Raw genomic sequence first — 17,559 nt, 5'->3', positions numbered from 1 at the left:
GCAACCATCTGACTGCTTTGAAGCCAAGAATTCAATTCATTGAATCACCTCGAGGGGCCCTTTATAAATGGTTTCAAGCCCTTCGGTAACAAGTTGGACCAGAGATTGTTGTCTATACATATATACTGTCTCATACAATGAAACTTGATACTCTCCTGTGAGTACCAGCCAATTGCTTCATTTTGTGCTGTGCTCTCTGTAGATAGAGCTTGAGAAGTTTTAGTTGTTCTTGTCTGAAGTGAGGGAATCTTAGTGTCTCCTTGAAGATAAGCAATGTGCATTAGAGAAGGGTAGTCATATATTGTATATGAATTCTGATAGAGGAAGCCGAGATTCCCACTTGGGGAGGCTTACCATGACAAATACAACGGAGGTAATTTTTTCAAGCTTAGAATGGGCGAGAGAGTCCCCTTCAAGTATGAATTATTCTTGCCAAAATGTGTTGTGGAAAATAGAATCATAGTCAGATGTATAGTAAACCACGGCGTTTTAAAATAGGGTCCATGAAAAAATTTAGCCACTTTTTCAGCTAAAAGGAGGTGTACTATAGTTTGAAAATGCGCATATTGGTTCATCTGTCCAAACACGGATTTCTTGGTGACCTCTATACTTCCGTAAACCTTCAATGATATCCATGGTAATGTTGGATCATGTTGTATGTGGAATAGGCAATAGTTGGAGAAGGCTCGTCAACTGTTTCTCCCTTCTCCAATTTCCTGCTCACTTTCCTCAAAATTCTCTTCCCTTCATTTTTTCTCGCAGCATGAACAACTGTTTCTCCCTTCTCCAATTTCCTGCTCACCTTCCTCAAAATTCTCTTCCCTTCATTTTTTCTCGCAGCATGAACAAAGTACTTGGCTTCAGAAGATAATACTTAAGAGTTTTGACTTAATTTGAAACGATACTGTTTGTGGTTTAAAACAATTATGATGACACTAAAACTTGCAGTTTGTTGGTGCGAAATTGTAGTGATTATTTCGACACTAGGATGACTAATTGATGATATGCAGAAACTTTGTTCTCCTGAATGATTCAGCAGATTCTATTATTCTTCTCCATTTAACAGAGTTTTGAGGGTGAGGAAGAACAGAGGAAACAATTACCAAAATAACATTTATTATACAATCCCCATTTCGCTAAAAGTTTTAGTACATATGATACAAAAATAACAAGAATATACTTAATTTTTATCTACTTAAAATTTGCAAATAAGGTAATAAAACATCCTTGAATTTGAAATGTTTTAGTTAGAAGGGCATATTTTGTCTTGTTTGGTCCATACTAGCTTATTTAGAGAGGGTGTGAATATTTAGAGGATTAATTTAGATAATCAGTCAATGGATCTATGTATTAAACTACGTAGAATCACCATATAATCAAATATATATGTATATGTATATGTATATGTTACCCCTTTGGCACGCTGAAGTCGTCCGAAGGTCCTCCTTTTAGGAAGTGACCTAATTTCACTACTTCCCTCATGTCTAAACGACTTTCAGTTCGTATATATATTTATATGTTATTTAAGCAAATTCTGGAAATTAAAGCAAACGAAAGCCATTGTGAAAGACGACAAACATTTTGACCGACCTAAATGGATAGCTGTGCAAATTGGGTTGGACTTTCCAACGTAGGTTGGTATAGGAGTACCAAAGCCTTAAATTCTAGCTGAGTCTTTCTTCCTTAAATGCTCTCTGCAGTTGATCATCTTGAGAGGCTGAGTTAGATGCAATGAGTTCTTCAGGGCTGATTTTCTTTTCTTTGATTCTGACATGGCTTGTTAATCTCACAATAGCCCAGAATCGGCCAGAACCATTGTATCACTTATGTTCAAACACCCTGGGCAACTACACTGCCAATAGTACCTACTCCACAAATCTCAAACAACTTGTCTCTAACCTTTCATCTCTTGAACAAAATGATTATGGGTTCTACAACATCTCTACTGGCCAAAACAATGATATTGTTAATGCAATTGCACTTTGTAGAGGAGATGTTCGACCTGATGCTTGTGACAGCTGCATTCAAAATGCTGCCAACCAGCTCACTGGGCAATGTCCAAACCAGAAGGACGCATTTGTCTTCTATGATAATTGTATGTTTCGTTACTCAAATCTATCTATGTTTGGCATCAAGAAAAGTAGTGCTGTGTTCTACATGTGGAACCGAGAAAATGTTACACAACAGGATGGATTCAATCAGGTTCTGAGGAACTTGTTGGATAACCTGCGAAATAGAGCCGCATCGGGTGGCTCTCTTCGTAAGTATGCAACTGCAAATGCATCAGCTCCTGGTTTCAAAATCATATTTGCACTTGTGCAGTGCACTCCTGATTTATCTGGGGATGACTGCAACAATTGCCTTATCGATACCATTTCAAGAATTCCACAATGTTGTGATGGGAAGGCAGGAGGAAGGGTTATAGCACCCAGTTGTAACTTTAGGTATGAGATCTATCGTTTCTATGACCCTGCAGCTGGTCTGGAATCTGCAGTTCCACCAACACCAACACTATCTCCAACAGTAACTCCTCCACAGCCACCCTCAAATGCACGAGGTATCTGCTTTTGCTTCTGAGTTTTTCAGAATATCATATTCTAAAAATATCATAGTTTCATATCTGCCAAATATTATAAGGAAAACAACCTCTTGTATTTTTGCAGGAAAGGAAAATAAAACATCTAGAACTGTCCCCACCATAGTTGTTCCTATTGTTGTTTTTGTCATACTTGTTGTCTGCATCTACATCTTCCTGAGGATCAATAAGAGGATGCCAAAGGAGATACTTGAAAGTAAGTTTAAATTGAAATATAATCAAGGCATCAAAACTATGTCAGCAGTTTGCATTTACCCATATCTCTGTTTTTCTGTAATCTGTCCGTAAAGCTGTAGATGATATTAGAAGTGTGGAATCTTTGCAATATGATTTAAGCAGCATCGTGGCTGCTACAAATAACTTTGCAGATGCTAATAAGCTTGGGCAAGGTGGATTTGGTGCTGTTTACAAGGTAATTATGGGAAACAGAATTGCTAAACATCTATCTGAATGTGACTTTTGTTGTATACATGAATCTATTCAACTGTCTTTCGAGTATGTTTTCAGGGTAAGCTTTGTAATGGAGAAGAAATAGCTGTGAAAAGGCTGTCAAAGGGTTCAGAACAAGGAGATCTAGAATTCAAGAATGAGGTTATGTTGCTTGCCAGGCTTCAGCACCGGAATTTGGTTAGGCTCCTAGGTTTCTGCTTAGAAGGCAATGAAAGGATTCTCATCTACGAGTTTGTTGTGAAAGCTAGCCTTGATCACTTCATATTCGGTACTATCTCCCTTCTTCCTTTCAGCCATTAGCAAAGTATAGACAAAAACTTTACAAGACCTCAATAAAAATCTCATCTTTTTCAATGAATCCATTTTGACTACTGTTCTTGTTTGATTGCGTAGATCCAATCAAGCGCATACAATTGGACTGGGAAGGTCGCTACAAAATCATAGGAGGCGTAGCTAGAGGAATTCTTTACCTTCACGAGGATTCCCGTATTAGAATAATTCACCGTGACCTCAAAGCTAGTAACATCTTACTAGATGCAGAAATGAACCCCAAAATTGCAGATTTTGGCATGGCCAGGTTGTTTGTGATGGATCAAAGTCATGCTGATACAAGTAGAGTTGTTGGAACCTAGTAAGTTATCAATAGAGTGCAATAAATTTATAAGCCATCTATGACTTCACCTATTCAGTTTCATGAGCATATTGGAAAATAATTTGGCATATGATACATATCTTGGCAAATAATTTAGCATATGATACACATCCAAGTCTTCGTGATACATGCTACTGATATCAGTTTGATCCTATCAATGTACGTCAATATACATACAGCGGATATATGGCTCCAGAATATGTATTGCAAGGCCACTTCTCTGTCAAATCCGATGTATTTAGTTTTGGTGTGTTAGTTATTGAAATTGTTAGTGGCCAGAGAAACAGTTGTTTTCGCAGTGGAGAGAATGTAGGAGACCTCCTATCTTATGTAAAGTATAAATATACGTCAATTTTGTATATACTAGACTTCAAATAAGTTTGAAAAGAATCAGAACAAATGTTGTATTCAATAATTGCTGCAGGCATGGAAGTGCTGGAGAGATGGGCTACCTATGGATCTTGTTGATTCCAATTTGTTGTCCGGTTCTGGTTCGGTGTCAGAAATGATGAGATGCATACATATTGGCTTGCTGTGTGTTCAAAAGAATGAAGCCAGCAGACCAAGCATGGCTTCAATTGTTCTGATGCTTAGCAGCTATTCTCAGAGTCTACCCACACCTTCACAGCCTGCATTCTTTATGCACAGCACCATTGACTCAGACTTGGAGTATAACTCGAATACGACACAATCCAATGGATCAACTAGTTTTCACTCGAAAGATTCGAAGAATGAGGTTTCAATTACTGATCTGTATCCCCGATGATGTCTTCCTCACTTGAAGTGTTAATAAAATACAGAGAATTATTGTAATTTATCCTAATTTAAATTTATCAATCATTTATGATGGTTCTTAAATCTTCATATATCAATTGGAGAGACTGCTTTTCTTCTTGATTGTTCTTAAATCAGAATTTGATAAGAATATTATTCATAGATAGCTTCCTCCTTACAGGATTCATTACCTATCTAGTGCCAAGAGAGAATCAAAATTTTCAAATGCTAATAAATCATATTCCATCAATTATATGAAAAGTTAATGTAAATTTTTTTAATATAAAATACGACTATAGTTAAATTAATATAATTTTTAAATATAATAAAGAATGCATCATAGACCATTAAAATAAGACTTGGTAAAGGAAATTTTGCGTTGACAAGCAAACAAATGTGTTTTCTGGGTTTGTCTTCAACCGCTCCCATCTCTTTCAAAGAAAATTATACAAGTTTGATTGATCTTGTACTTGTCTTAAGTGACTATAGAACACCCAAGTGCCTTTCTTATAATCGTATATGCCTCTGTATATTATATATTTTATGTAAAATGTATTTTCCCTGGGCCGCATGCAAATTTTGATTAAATTATATGTTATTTCTTAGGGATTTTTCCACCAAAAAGTAATCAATAAAATTGCATTCAAGTAATGAACGTAAGGCATGAACCTACGTATTTGAAAAGCCAAAATGACTTGTCTCTAAGCACTTTCATCACCATCAACTCCATTTTATAATTTTCAGAGCTTTGACTAGTCCTGCTAGTCAAACATTGCTAGCTAGCTAGTTTCTGGAAAAGAGAAAGCGTGGAAATTAAACATGAAAACATGAGCGTATTCAACAAATGCAATGCGAAGACGCAAGAAAAATGACTGGGTCCTGACCTTCATGAAAAATCTCTTAATTTTAATATAAATGATTAGTCGTCTTATTATCATTTAGATCTGTGAGATTTTTTCAGTAATTTCCAACTTAATGCTCAGAGGTTAATCTTTTTCTATCCTATCATGTACCTAAATTAGTTAACCAGACCCACCATCTCAATCACTTTTTTACTTACCATGAGGTTGATTTATTCAACCATACAATGCTTTAAATAACAAATATACAAAACAATCACAAAGTTCAAAATTTGCTTCTGTTTCTGTTACATGTTGTTGCCTGTAATGGTTCCCTCAAGATTGATATTGTTTCTTTTCTCCATCTTCATTCTTATCAGCAACTTTGCAAGCTCCCAACAAGGAACTGCTAATCACTTTTGCTTGAATGAAAAGGGGAACTATACAACTAACAGTACCTACCAGGCAAATCTCAACAGCCTCCACTCCTCCCTCTCCTCCAATTCAGAAACCAGCTCAGGATTCTATAACATCTCTGTTGGCCAAGGTTCTGATGAAGTTCATGCAATTGCACTCTGCAGAGGTGATTTGAGTCAAGATACTTGTCTTGAATGCATAAACAGTGCTATTGACGAGCTTATAACTCTCTGTCCAAGGCAGAAGGAGGCAATTCTATGGTATGATAGGTGTATGTTCCGTTACTCAAATCGTTCTCTCTTTGGAGTTATGGAAACCTCTCCAGAAAGGACACTAGTGAACCCTGAGAATGCGTCAGATGCCCAACAGTTCACTAATGACTTGAGTGACTTGTTGGCTAGCTTGAGAGACAAGGCTGCTTCAGGTGGTTCTGCTAGAAAAGTTGCAGGAAATAGCACTAGTGGTCCTCTTTTGCAGACAATATATGCACTCGTGCAGTGTACTCCTGATTTATCCGAGGAGGAGTGTTTAGGTTGTATAAATGGAGCTTTTGACCAAATTTCTGGTTTTCTAGGGAGAAAAGGAGCTCAGGTGCTCAGGCCCAGCTGCAAAATCAGGTTCGAGACTGAACCTTTTTTTGATGCTATATTAGTGGATCAAGAACCAGTTGCACCACAAGGTATGATATTGTTTAACTTGATATCTTTTCCCCTTCCAAATGAAGAAAAGGGGGAAAAAAAAAAGATATAGATTCTTGATATTTGGAATGATAGCAATGGAAAGCTTGTAATTCAGGATAGATGGCCTGTACTACTTAACCACCAGAACCCTTTATCCACAAATCTGTATATTCTTGCTTTTGCAGGAAATAGGAATAACTCATCTAGGAAAATCATCGTGGTCGTGATACCAACTGTTGCTGCTGTTATAATTATTATCTGCATAGGCATCTGCATCTTCTTTAAAATTAGGAAACCAAAGAAAAGTGTTAAAGGTGAGTTAATTTGTTTAAATTTTTTCATTATTATCAAAGATTTTGCTGCTATTGTGATGTTACAATTTGTTTGGCACAACGTATAACAGTTCCCAAACAACAGGCAGATCTCCGATATATCTGTTTGATACGTCTGAAACTAAACAAATACATGGAATTGTGTGAAAAGACTCATACTGAAATACGTCTTTGATTATCTAAGAACATGACAATTTGAAAGCTGATTGTGTTCTTTAGTATGTTGTGTTCTTGTGAATATAATTATTGATTTAGGTGGTAACCAAGTAGATTATCAGTCGAATGAAGGATAATGAATGGGTTTTTTTTGTTCTCTAAAATTAAGCTAGTAAAAAATGTCTTCTTTGAAAAATTTGTTTGTGCTTGAGGATGTATGCTAACTTGCTCCATTTGGTGTAGCACATGTGGATGAAATTGATAAACCTGAATCCCTGCAATATGACTTCGACACCATTCAATCTGCAACTGATAACTTTTCAGAAACGAACAAGCTTGGAGAGGGAGGATTTGGTTCTGTTTACAAGGTAGAAAGGACGGAAATCTACTTTTGTGTTAGAATCTGACAGCTCAGAAATTTCAACTGAAAATATAAAATTTGTTTCTTTTGTGTTCCAGGGTCAGCTTCCGAATGGGCAAAAGATAGCCGTAAAAAGATTGTCTGTTGGGTCTGGACAAGGAGATCTGGAATTTAAGAATGAGGTCCTGTTAGTGGCCAAGCTTCAACACCGCAATTTAGTTAGGCTCTTAGGATTCTGCTTGGAAAGAAGTGAAAGAATTCTCATCTATGAGTTCATGCCTAATGCAAGCCTTGATTACTTCTTATTCCGTATTGCTTTCTTTTCTAACCTCATATTATTTTAATAACAAAATTTAGTTGAGTATACGAGAGCACAGTTGCTTGTTAATCTAAATTTAAGTTTAAAAAATTGCAGATCCAACCAAGCGTGAACGATTAGACTGGGACAACCGGTACAAAATCATTGGAGGCATTGCTCGAGGACTACTTTATCTACATGAAGATTCCAGACTACGGATTATTCATCGTGATCTCAAGGCAAGCAATGTTCTGTTAGATGCAGAGATGCTCCCCAAAATAGCAGACTTTGGCATGGCAAGAATGTCTGAACTAGACGAAACGCAGGGAAACACCAGTAGAATTGTCGGCACCTAGTAAGTCCTAGGCCAACTTTATATCCTAATAAACATTGTCTGAAATCTGAAACTTGAGACACATCCTAAAAAATATGTGTATATATATAGCACTATGGTATCCTCCATACTTGAAATTGAACTTATTCACCTTGTCACACAGTGGATATATGGCTCCAGAATATGCAATGCACGGGCAGTTCTCAGTAAAATCAGATGTCTACAGCTTTGGTGTGTTAGTTCTAGAAATTGTTAGCGGTCAAAAGAATAGTTGTTTTCGTGTGGGGGAGAATGTTGGAGACCTTCTAAGCTACGTAAGTAAATTCTACTGCTGCTCATTTCTTTTATTCGCATAAGGAACTAAATGCAATCAGAATCTTACTGTAAAATATCTTATAATTAAAATTGAATGTTGCAGGCCTGGAGAAATTGGAGGGAAGGTACAGCAGCTGATCTTATAGATCCTGCAGTTAGGGATGGACCAAGGAATGATGTAATGAGATGCATCCACATTGGGTTACTTTGTGTCCAAGAAAATGTAGCTGACAGGCCAACTATGGCCTCTGTAGTTCTGATGCTCAACAGCTACTCTCTCACTCTCCCTGTGCCTTCTCAGCCGGCATTTTTTATGCACAGCATCCTTGAATCCAGCATGTCATCCTCCTCCCTTGGTTATCCCAATTCAAGAGTCACTTGCACTAGCAATTCTAAAAGTGAAACTCTCCCCTTGTCAAGGAATGAGGCTTCCATTACAGAGCTTATGCCTCGATGATGGTATTACGCATGTAACATTTCTATACTTGATTACTTGTATATTTCAATTATCCTGATATAAAAGAATATACAAATATATTTCTATTCTTGCTTTCATGATTGCACGGAAAAATCAAATTTACTCAAACAGATTACTGAATATACATAAATATTTCTAGTTTTCTTGATTTGCAATGTTTAGCAGACCAGATAGCAAATTCTGTGGAACAGTAAGGCATGGATGACCAAAAATACAAAAAGAAAACAACAAATAAATAAAGGACACTTGCAGATTCTTCGGTACTTTTCCATCTAGCAGAAAGATGAAATGAAGTCCAATTGCTATACAATCAACAAAAGCATTAAAACTGCCATGGTTATGACAATCACAGCGTCTTCTGATGAGGATCTTCTACCACCTGTAACACCATTTACATAAACCAATAAGTAACAAGAAGATCAAATCACCTTTACATAGAACGCATAAATAGTAATCTGAGAAAGAGGAAAGAAACACCAAGGCTATTTCAAAATTCACCATCATTTTCAGCGGTTAAAGAATTGAAATAAAACTGATAATCCTGATACCACATGCTACAGCTAGAGCTATAAATTTCCCATCCTCTCTTGTCTGCATTTTCTGTTCGTTCCGCCTCTAGTCTAAATTCCAAGCACTTGCTACAGTTACTCTTACTTAAATCTCTGGAGCACTGAGCCATGCCATACCTCTTCCCATTTTCTCCGCCATCCAAAACTGCAATCTGGAACAGCAACGGCTGCTCTGGAGCTGTAGTTGCAAGTTCTGTCATGAAATCAAGTCCTTTGGAGCCTATTGATGAATGATCAGTACCATTAAACATAACACCCCAAGATGTATCTAGAAAACCAAAAAAGTCCTTATTTGAATAACGAAGAGAGCACCACCGATACCAGATCTTAACATTTTTACTTCTAGGACAATCTTCTACTGCGACTTTGACAGATTCACGGGTACAGTTAGCACAATCTGCAGCAGAAATATCTCCTCTGCACTGTGTTAGACCATAAAGCTTATCTGAATCATTGCCTACTGCCGTTTTGTAGAAACCATTGTTGAAAGCAGCATTATCAGCTAGTAAAATCCAAAGGTTGTTGAGATTGTTTATGAACGAAATCTCGGAAGTAGAATTATCATCTACTGAACATTCCCAACCATACTTCATATTGGTATCTGCAAAACATTTCCTTTGTAACAGAAACAAAATTGACAATATCAACAACTCTGTCAGCTTCAAACTTGGTGTCTCCATCTCCCTGCTTATATTAATTCAATATGTTAGAGACAGAGATCATAGAGTAGTTTATAGAAAGAAACTATATATTGATAAATAATCTAATAATAATAATAATGTAACTTGCACATGTTCGAAGTCAACTATCCATGCTTGGCACTTGGTCTTCATTGTGCTTGGAAATTATAAATTTGAAGTGAATGGCAAGAAACTAAATTAGATAATCAGAAAACTAATCTCTCGGTCTTTGGGAGATTCATAGGCATTTAAGCCAAAGGAGCCGTTGTCTCATGCAATTTAGTTGCAAGCTAGCACAGATTACAACCCAAGAACGTGATTATGGCCAGAACTAGTCGCAGTTGCTTTTGGTGATTGCAGGGATTGACCGTTCCTTTGTTTTTTAAGATTGTTATTCGATAGGAAACCAGATCAGATCAAGATATGACATCTAATAATTGGTTTTTTTTTTTCCTTTTACTGGTAATCATAAAGGAGCAACGTTGACCTTATGTTTATCTGGGTTGCTATAAATTATTGTACTGAAAGTTTTCCCCAAGCTAAGTGTGGAAACTCACGCAGATTGCCTATCTTTCTCGTGGGTCATGACCTTTGTATTTCTCCATATCCAGTTTCAAGTGACCAAATCCATTTGACACGTTCACAGGGTTTGCAGAAGTTTTTCTTTTCTCTTTTTCTGGGTATCCTAACTTTGAGTAAATAAAAAATGACCAAGCAATTTACTCGGAAACCAGGGAAAGAAAGCAAAAGACCAGAGTTGATAGATCCAAATATGGCAGATGCTTGTTCTGTTGACAAGTCTTTAAGATTGATCCAAGTCTGCTTCTTGGCCTACCATGTCACCTTTCATCTCCATATTCTGACTCTGCCGATATGCACTTCCTTTATAGACATCGCTATGAACAGTTTGTGTTTTTTCGTTCTTTTGGATTTTGGTTCATCAGAATTTAAACATGAAAACTTTCTTGATTTACAGGGCAGAGCACAGTGGCTCGTCCATTCTCCATATTCTGTCGACTGATTGTGGTTGATTTTTCAGCAGTGATTTTACAAATGGTATTAAAACCAAATACTAACTTGGCTGGATGTTTTCAGAAAGTGAGAGTTCAGACGGGCATAGCCCAAAATATATTTATAAAAAACAAATAAAATGGTAACGAAAAGAGAAATAACTGCAAAGAAAGAAAATATATTTTGCAAAATAACTTGCGGTTGTTGGAAAAAACCATTAGTGGAGTTGATGCAAAAAGTTGATCATCTTCAAACTATCTGTGTTATTATACGTAACGTCTTGTTCCATCCAGTGGTGAAGCAGACAAACACTCTCTGCATTTGCACTCTTTCTTCTTGGCTTCCTTCCATATGTAGATTATCATTTATATGTTAGTTAATTCAGCATCATCAAGCTGTTGATGGTCTGGTGACCCACCGAAACTTCCTCTTTCCTTTTTCACTCACAACAAATCATTTCATATTTATTTTAATTACAGAAACAGGAATTAAAATGTACATAATTATGGAAATATGAGTTTTTTCAGATATTTTCTCTAAAAATTATTCATTACTTGTAAAAGATAAGGAGAAAAGAAAAATAATTTAAGAAATCATATTAGATTAAAAATTTTAGTTCGATTTGAAATTTATCTTTTTACCAACCAGTAAAAAATCATATTCAAATTTTTATTAGGTAAAGATTTCTACTTTAATTAGAAGTTTATCTTTTTACCCACCGACGAAAATCTTTTCTCTTTTGCTTTTCATTTTGACAGTAAAATATAGTTTTATATTATCTCTACTGTTTTTAATTTTAGTTCGTGCATAAGGTAGAAATATTAAAAATTAAAATAGTTAAATGATAATATATTAAACAAACTGAAGGATAACGTAGTAAACTTTAATGCAATTTATCTTTATTTTAATATTTCCTTTTTTCCCCTTAAAATCAGATGAAAAATAAATAAAGAAAAAGATACACAAAGATGACGATAAGCATGTCGTTCGATTTGGACGCAATGGTAAAGGTTCCTTCTTTTGGTCCTGCCATGCAACCCCTCTCCTGAACTGCCGTCAAGACTGATGCTTAGAGAAGCAAAAAGGAAAGAAGAAAAAAGTGATAAAGAACTCCCGTGAATGAAGAAGATGAAGAGCCATCACTTGAAATTTCTTGCTCTTGCTCTTCTCTTTTTCACTAATTTTACCCCATCCAATGCACAGGAGACAAAAACATCCTCATCCTTCCCTCTGATTCAACAATACCTCAATGCAACTGCTCATCAATGGAGACTTCTCCAGGTACGATCCCAAGAACCCGAACTTAAACTAGGAGCACCCATATTGCTAGCTGGTTTCTTCTGCTTTGTAGCAGCCGCTATCTCCAGCGCAGGTGGTATTGGTGGTGGAGGATTGTTCATTCCCATCTTGACCTTAGTTGCAAGACTTGACCTCAAAACTGCTTCTGCTTTCTCTGCTTTTATGGTCACGGGTGGTTCAGTTGCAAACGTTATTTGTAATTTGTTTACTAAAAGTTCTAAGTTTGGTGGCAAGATCTTGATCGACTTTGACCTAGCTCTGCTGCTGGAGCCATGTATGTTACTGGGTGTCAGCACTGGTGTGATTTGCAACCGTGTTTTCCCAGAATGGCTCATCACCATCATCTTCGCAGTTTTCCTGAGTTGGTCCACTTTCATTACATGTCAAAATGGGATTTCGCTTTGGAAATTGGAATCAGAAACGGTGAGTAGACGTGGATGTGGAGAACTAGAGAATGGGTTGGTGGAAAAGAGTGAGATTTTTAAGGGAAGTGATGAAGGAATTGAAATTAACACGGAGCCTCTTTTGGGTCTAGAAGGCGACAACCGGAGATTGAGGTTTCCATGGACGAAATTTGGAACCTTGGTTGTCGTCTGGTTTTCCTTCTTCGTTCTTTATCTTATCCGAGGCAGTAAATATGGGCAGGTACGACTCCTCTCATTGTTCTCTTCTTCAGCTACGCTATTCTCAATTTTAATTGTATCTTATGCTATTGTTCTTACTTTTCTTTTGTTCTTTTTGTTGTTGAAAATTTAATTGAAAGCATGTGTAATTGAAAGAATGTTGTTAGGCCCAGTTAAATATATATATATATATGTATATTAAACAAGGTATTAGTAGGGATAATCTTCTTCCTTTCCTTTTAAAATATTATTAGTTGAGACAATTGGTCTTCTCTATGTTAGACTTCTTGACAAATTGATTAAGATGAAAGTTTTCATCTTTATGTTGCTGAAAAATGTTTTATCTTTATCTTAGTATGAGAATCTTCTTTTAGGATTCTCAGTTTCAGATTAGTGACAAAAGAGAGACGAATAGGTAATGACAATACAATTAAGATGTCTGTTATGTCCCCAAGTGACTAAAATGATTCCGGATTTAACTGGAATTTTTCCAAGTTTACAAATAAGAGTGGTCAGTACTCATGGACTTTATGGAAACCAAAACAGAAAAAGCAAATATGAATGAAAATTTCAATCTCTGGATTATCCTCCTGCTCTCTTGCTTAGTTCTTGTAATTTGTTTCTTGAAAGTTATCTTTATCTAACTGTAACGAAGCAATAACTGAACCCATGTTATTTGGCAATCTGAATCTTGGAAATTTACATATTGTGAGCCTCCATCACCAATTTAATATGTGTGATTGTTAGGAATATGTGCAGGCAATTATGTCAATAGGACCTTGTGGAGTTGAGTATTGGGCTCTCATATTACTCCAGATACTTTTTGCTATTTCTTTTACATCATCAGCCATGTGCAGCAAAGAGAACCTTGATCATCATCCACTTCCAGACCAACAGGTGCTCAATAATGCATGAAAAAATTAGCTTACTCATTGTGCAAATAACTTTGAATCATGGCCAATCTTGTTAACAACTGAGTTCTGTATACAGGACATAGACGATGCAAGGCCAAGGGAACCATCCAAAAAGATGATCTTCCCAGTTATGGCACTTGTGGCTGGAATTTTGGGTGGTCTTTTTGGAATTGGAGGTGGAATGCTGATAAGCCCGCTGCTTCTTCAGGTTGGAATAGCCCCACAGGTAAGCTGCCTATGAGCCTTTTCTGCATCTTCTTAGGATACCTAGCGTAACTTCATCTTCTATTGCAGGTAACTGCTGCAACTTGTTCTTTCATGGTTTTCTTCTCATCGACTATGTCTGCAATCCAGTATTTGATGCTGGGAATGGAGCATACGGAGGTTGCTTTTGTATTTTCTATTGTCTGTTTTGTTGCATCACTTGCTGGTTTGCTAGTTGTACAGCAAACTATTAGCCGATTTGGACGGAACTCACCGATTGTGTTCTCAGTTGGTATAGTGATGGCTTTGAGTACCATTTTGATGACAAGCTTTGGGGCTGTTGATATTTGGAGGAATTATGCATCTGGGAAATATATGGGGTTTAAATTACCCTGTTGAAGCAAAGAAATTATAACGAACCATGTTTCTATAAATGAGCCAGACAATACGCAAGATTATGTTTTTATGGTTTCTTCATTTGTAAGCGGCACCCTGGCCAAGGGCACATAATTGTGGGTTTAATTAGGCCAAACCTGTTTATCAAGTTGCCGTGCCGTTTCTTCAAATGAAAACTTGTATTTAGTTTCTTGTCAGATTAAAGTAAGATGTCCTTTTTTGTAATAGTTGAATCAAATTAAATTGCGATAAGTTTGGGAAAAGGGAAATAATGGCAGCCAGAAAATGTACATGGTGGCTTCCTTTGACATTTGTTGGTGTGGCGAAATTTGAAGATATAGTGTTTTGTGCTATTATGATTTTTGCCTTATACAACATAAATGCCTAAAACATGTTTGGTATTTTTGTTCATGTTACTATTCTATTGGGGCATATGGGGTTGGAGGAATTTTTGCTCTCCCAAGCACATATACATCTATAGTTCGGTCAAATATTTTTGCATATTTTACCTTAGAGTGAGCATGTGCTTCTTTTTATCATCATATGATGTGATTTCTGGTCACTCAAGGCAGAATTTTTTGCTAATTGTGCATTCTCGAGTAGTATACTTCTCTCAAGTATTTTAGCATTGAATACTTGTAAATAAACTAAAAATTATGCGGAGTGTGAGGATCATATATTCTTGTTGGATAAATGAGGTGTTATTTCATATATTGAATTTCTAAGTCATAACTTGATATTTACTTACCATCCTAACCCTTGTGTCTTCTTGCACAATATGCAAATAGCATATTGACCCAGAATTTACATGTATTCAAGAATCAAAAACAATGCAACAGGTCATTTCAAGTTTAACATATCAAAAACTGCTAACAGAAATAACCAAATTTCTTTGATCAAAATCTTAAATTTTAATTATCAAATACTCCATGAGAAAACTCCTAATTTTCCCACCACATGCCTGTAAGTATCCTTTATATTCTTTACCAACCTTTGCCAAAAATGGGGACGTTGAAAGGGAGGATGAATGGCGGAATCCATATAAACAAGGTTAAGTCTGATGAAAATGGTAAGCCGAGCAAAAACTGAAGACTGCAATCTCAACTCTCAAGCAACAGGTGGACGGAGGACGTGGTCCTGTGAGGTATCAACTGCAGCAGGCGGCATGAACTGCCACATGGAAACACCAGGATAGCTAACAAATGGGACCAGCTTGCCACCAACAACTTGAGCCGGGGCAGAAAATGGAGCTGCAATGGCCGGAAGGTGAGGAAGGAAACCTGGCTGAGAACCTAAGGCTTTCACCTGCCTCTCAAGACTCTCTTTATCAGTCTTTAGCCTCTGCTTCTCATCCCGGAGTTCATTCTTCTCGGCCTACATAATAAACCTTTACTCAAATAACACATAACAGTTGAATGCAAGTTTTCTTTCAATCTTGATTCAAAATATAACAGGACCATAATTAACCAACAAAATGTAGAAAAAGGGACTACCAAACTCAATATCAACCTTTAGTTCATTGACCTTCTCCTGCAGATCCTGATTCAACTCCTCCAACTTTCGAGCTTCATCACGTAACTGATTCACCATTCGAACAGCCTCAACCAATATAAGAGACTTATCTACTTTGGGAGACCTTCCAGGATCCAGAACATAACTCAATTCCAGGAACCTTCAGATCAAACATTACTTAGGTCAGCTACAGACACATGCACTCAAATAGAAACAAATGGGAAATCCTTCACAAAATAATACAACAAAACATGCCTATCGTTGAGCCTATCCCTCCGCATTTTCTCTCGACAAGCTTTGGAACCAGAGGAGCTACATGATTCCGGCCTCACCCTGACCAAAAATAAAATAAAATAAATTGGAAAATAATGCAGTAGAAAAGGAAATGAAACAGTAATTTCCAAGATAAGATGTGGACAACATAGGCAAGAGCTTGCAAAGGTAGAAATTATTAGAATACTACAAAGATTCAGATTGGTAAGGGCATACCGTTTCCGAGACCCTGCTTCCTTAAGCCCATCCGAATTTCTTAAGGAATCATTAAACTCCACACTGAAAAACAACCAAGGAAACCGATGGGCATGTAAATGGAACAACTAGATATTGAACCTTGCTCAAAACACACTGCACGGAAACATCGAAAAGGAACCCCAGCTAAATATAAATTCCTATACTTGCAAACCCAAAACGTACAAACTTCCACGAGTTTCACAACAGAAGCAAATCATATGAGAAATTCTTTGTTTGCCAAAGCCTATACAGTCTCAATGGTAACTCAACTAAACTGCATTTATATGAAGAAAAGCCGCATTTCTAGAACTAACTGAAATGCCAATACAATATGACTAGCATGTCCTTCATATTTATCAAGATAATTATCATAAGTAAACGAATAAATAGATAAATAAACTTGTTGGAAATTCAAATTGAAACGAAAAACCAATATGTTGTAAACTCAAAGGTACTCTTCAAAACACGAAAACAGAAAACGAACGGAGCAGTAATTAAAACAATAAAAAAGAAGGAAGAAAAAATATATGCACCTTACACGCACTGTTCAGCAAATACAATAGCATTCAAATCTAATTGCCACAAACCACTAACCACGACCATGCAAAATATAGCAGAACCCACAAATTAAAATCATAATAAAAACGGAAATGAATAAAACAAATTGGGGAACGTACCTGTGAGGATTAGCGTCGGTGGCGGATCCGGTGGAGAAAGAGTGAGATGACCAGAGTACCCCTGGAGGATCAAGAGAAGGTAGATCACCGCCAGGGACAGAAATGTCTTCTAGCAAGGCGTAATCAAATACCCAGTTGGGATTTTCAGGAGAAACCATCTTCTCCTTATGGGTTTCGGCTGCCGAGATTCTTCAACTCAAATTTCCCGGCAAATACAGTAAAAGCAGAGTTTTTTTTTTTTTTTTTTTTTTTTTTTTTGTTTTGAGCGGGGAAGTAACTTGAGAAAGAAAGGGAGAATTTTGTCGCAAGAAAAGAGAGAGATGCGATGATAATAGTAGGGGGTTTGAATGGTGGATTTTTTGTTGATTGGTTTAAAAATTGAGATGCCAAAAGAAAGAATATATGGCGCCAGGCGCATAGAGAAAGAAAAGAAAAGGATATTGCACAGGAAAAGGGAGTGTCCACATAATATTCCTTCCACC

At 36.8% G+C, this 17,559-nt stretch overlaps 5 protein-coding genes across 7 annotated transcripts; 3 read left to right on the top strand and 2 right to left on the bottom strand.

The window, feature by feature from the left end:
- The first annotated feature begins 420 nt into the window (after nt 1–420).
- On the top strand, nt 421–4,556 carry LOC110812081 (cysteine-rich receptor-like protein kinase 26). Of its 2 annotated transcripts, none has more exons than XM_088207596.1 (7): nt 421–2,557; nt 2,664–2,792; nt 2,965–3,008; nt 3,104–3,314; nt 3,440–3,677; nt 3,878–4,028; nt 4,123–4,556. In XM_088207596.1, the coding sequence occupies exons 1-7, from the start codon at nt 1,732–1,734 to the stop codon at nt 4,462–4,464; spliced, it is 1,941 nt and encodes a 646-aa protein (XP_088063722.1). In that variant the 5' UTR covers nt 421–1,731; the 3' UTR covers nt 4,465–4,556. The 2 variants fall into 2 exon arrangements, with proteins under 2 accessions (XP_088063722.1, XP_088063721.1); XM_088207595.1 differs by having other exon boundaries at nt 2,887–3,008.
- Nucleotides 4,557–5,371: 815 nt separating this feature from the next.
- On the top strand, nt 5,372–8,747 carry LOC110812068 (cysteine-rich receptor-like protein kinase 26). The gene is made up of 7 exons (XM_022038742.2): nt 5,372–6,407; nt 6,594–6,722; nt 7,140–7,264; nt 7,356–7,566; nt 7,673–7,910; nt 8,053–8,203; nt 8,308–8,747. The coding sequence occupies exons 1-7, from the start codon at nt 5,624–5,626 to the stop codon at nt 8,659–8,661; spliced, it is 1,992 nt and encodes a 663-aa protein (XP_021894434.1). The 5' UTR covers nt 5,372–5,623; the 3' UTR covers nt 8,662–8,747.
- A 40-nt stretch (nt 8,748–8,787) lies between these two features.
- Nucleotides 8,788–11,282, bottom strand: LOC110812080 (cysteine-rich repeat secretory protein 55-like). The gene is made up of 2 exons (XM_088207601.1): nt 9,369–11,282; nt 8,788–9,061 (listed from the first exon to the last, which is right to left on the bottom strand). The coding sequence occupies exons 1-2, from the start codon at nt 9,929–9,931 to the stop codon at nt 9,055–9,057; spliced, it is 570 nt and encodes a 189-aa protein (XP_088063727.1). The 5' UTR covers nt 9,932–11,282; the 3' UTR covers nt 8,788–9,054.
- Nucleotides 11,283–11,890: 608 nt separating this feature from the next.
- On the top strand, nt 11,891–14,734 carry LOC110812072 (sulfite exporter TauE/SafE family protein 5-like). Of its 2 annotated transcripts, none has more exons than XM_022038750.2 (4): nt 11,891–12,886; nt 13,624–13,761; nt 13,855–14,004; nt 14,073–14,734. In XM_022038750.2, exons 1-4 carry the CDS (start codon nt 12,062–12,064, stop codon nt 14,379–14,381), a joined length of 1,422 nt encoding a protein of 473 aa, XP_021894442.2. In that variant the 5' UTR covers nt 11,891–12,061; the 3' UTR covers nt 14,382–14,734. The 2 variants fall into 2 exon arrangements, with proteins under 2 accessions (XP_021894442.2, XP_021894441.2); XM_022038749.2 differs by having other exon boundaries at nt 13,612–13,761.
- Nucleotides 14,735–15,216: 482 nt separating this feature from the next.
- On the bottom strand, nt 15,217–17,557 carry LOC110812073 (transcription factor bHLH115-like). Its single transcript, XM_022038751.2, has 5 exons — nt 17,078–17,557; nt 16,380–16,442; nt 16,146–16,223; nt 15,888–16,050; nt 15,217–15,752 (listed from the first exon to the last, which is right to left on the bottom strand). Exons 1-5 carry the CDS (start codon nt 17,233–17,235, stop codon nt 15,486–15,488), a joined length of 729 nt encoding a protein of 242 aa, XP_021894443.1. The 5' UTR covers nt 17,236–17,557; the 3' UTR covers nt 15,217–15,485.
- Between the last annotated feature and the right edge of the window lie 2 nt (nt 17,558–17,559).

Source organism: Carica papaya, chromosome 7 (assembly GCF_054855325.1).
Source record: "Carica papaya isolate Zhongbai chromosome 7, ASM5485532v1, whole genome shotgun sequence".
In the NCBI taxonomy this organism is placed as follows: domain Eukaryota; kingdom Viridiplantae; phylum Streptophyta; class Magnoliopsida; order Brassicales; family Caricaceae; genus Carica; species Carica papaya.
This window is presented reverse-complemented; position numbering and strand designations above follow the sequence as displayed.

Bases quoted from the DNA above. Each gene is read 5' to 3' on its own strand.
- LOC110812081 (XM_088207595.1), top strand. From the start codon at position 1,732: ATGAGTTCTTCAGGGCTGATTTTCTTTTCTTTGATTCTGACATGGCTT. The intron at 2,793-2,886 runs GTAAGTTTAAAT...CTGTCCGTAAAG, and splicing joins GCCAAAGGAGATACTTGAAA to CTGTAGATGATATTAGAAGT. The intron at 3,009-3,103 runs GTAATTATGGGA...GTATGTTTTCAG, and splicing joins GATTTGGTGCTGTTTACAAG to GGTAAGCTTTGTAATGGAGA.
- LOC110812068 (XM_022038742.2), top strand. From the start codon at position 5,624: ATGTTGTTGCCTGTAATGGTTCCCTCAAGATTGATATTGTTTCTTTTC. The intron at 6,723-7,139 runs GTGAGTTAATTT...CATTTGGTGTAG, and splicing joins ACCAAAGAAAAGTGTTAAAG to CACATGTGGATGAAATTGAT. The intron at 7,265-7,355 runs GTAGAAAGGACG...TTTGTGTTCCAG, and splicing joins GATTTGGTTCTGTTTACAAG to GGTCAGCTTCCGAATGGGCA.
- LOC110812080 (XM_088207601.1), bottom strand. From the start codon at position 9,931: ATGGAGACACCAAGTTTGAAGCTGACAGAGTTGTTGATATTGTCAATT.
- LOC110812072 (XM_022038749.2), top strand. From the start codon at position 12,062: ATGAAGAAGATGAAGAGCCATCACTTGAAATTTCTTGCTCTTGCTCTT. The intron at 12,887-13,611 runs GTACGACTCCTC...TGTGATTGTTAG, and splicing joins GAGGCAGTAAATATGGGCAG to GAATATGTGCAGGCAATTAT. The intron at 13,762-13,854 runs GTGCTCAATAAT...TTCTGTATACAG, and splicing joins ATCCACTTCCAGACCAACAG to GACATAGACGATGCAAGGCC.
- LOC110812073 (XM_022038751.2), bottom strand. From the start codon at position 17,235: ATGGTTTCTCCTGAAAATCCCAACTGGGTATTTGATTACGCCTTGCTA. The intron at 16,051-16,145 runs GCATGTTTTGTT...TTTGATCTGAAG, and splicing joins AGGGATAGGCTCAACGATAG to GTTCCTGGAATTGAGTTATG. The intron at 15,753-15,887 runs GTTGATATTGAG...TTTATTATGTAG, and splicing joins AGAAGGTCAATGAACTAAAG to GCCGAGAAGAATGAACTCCG.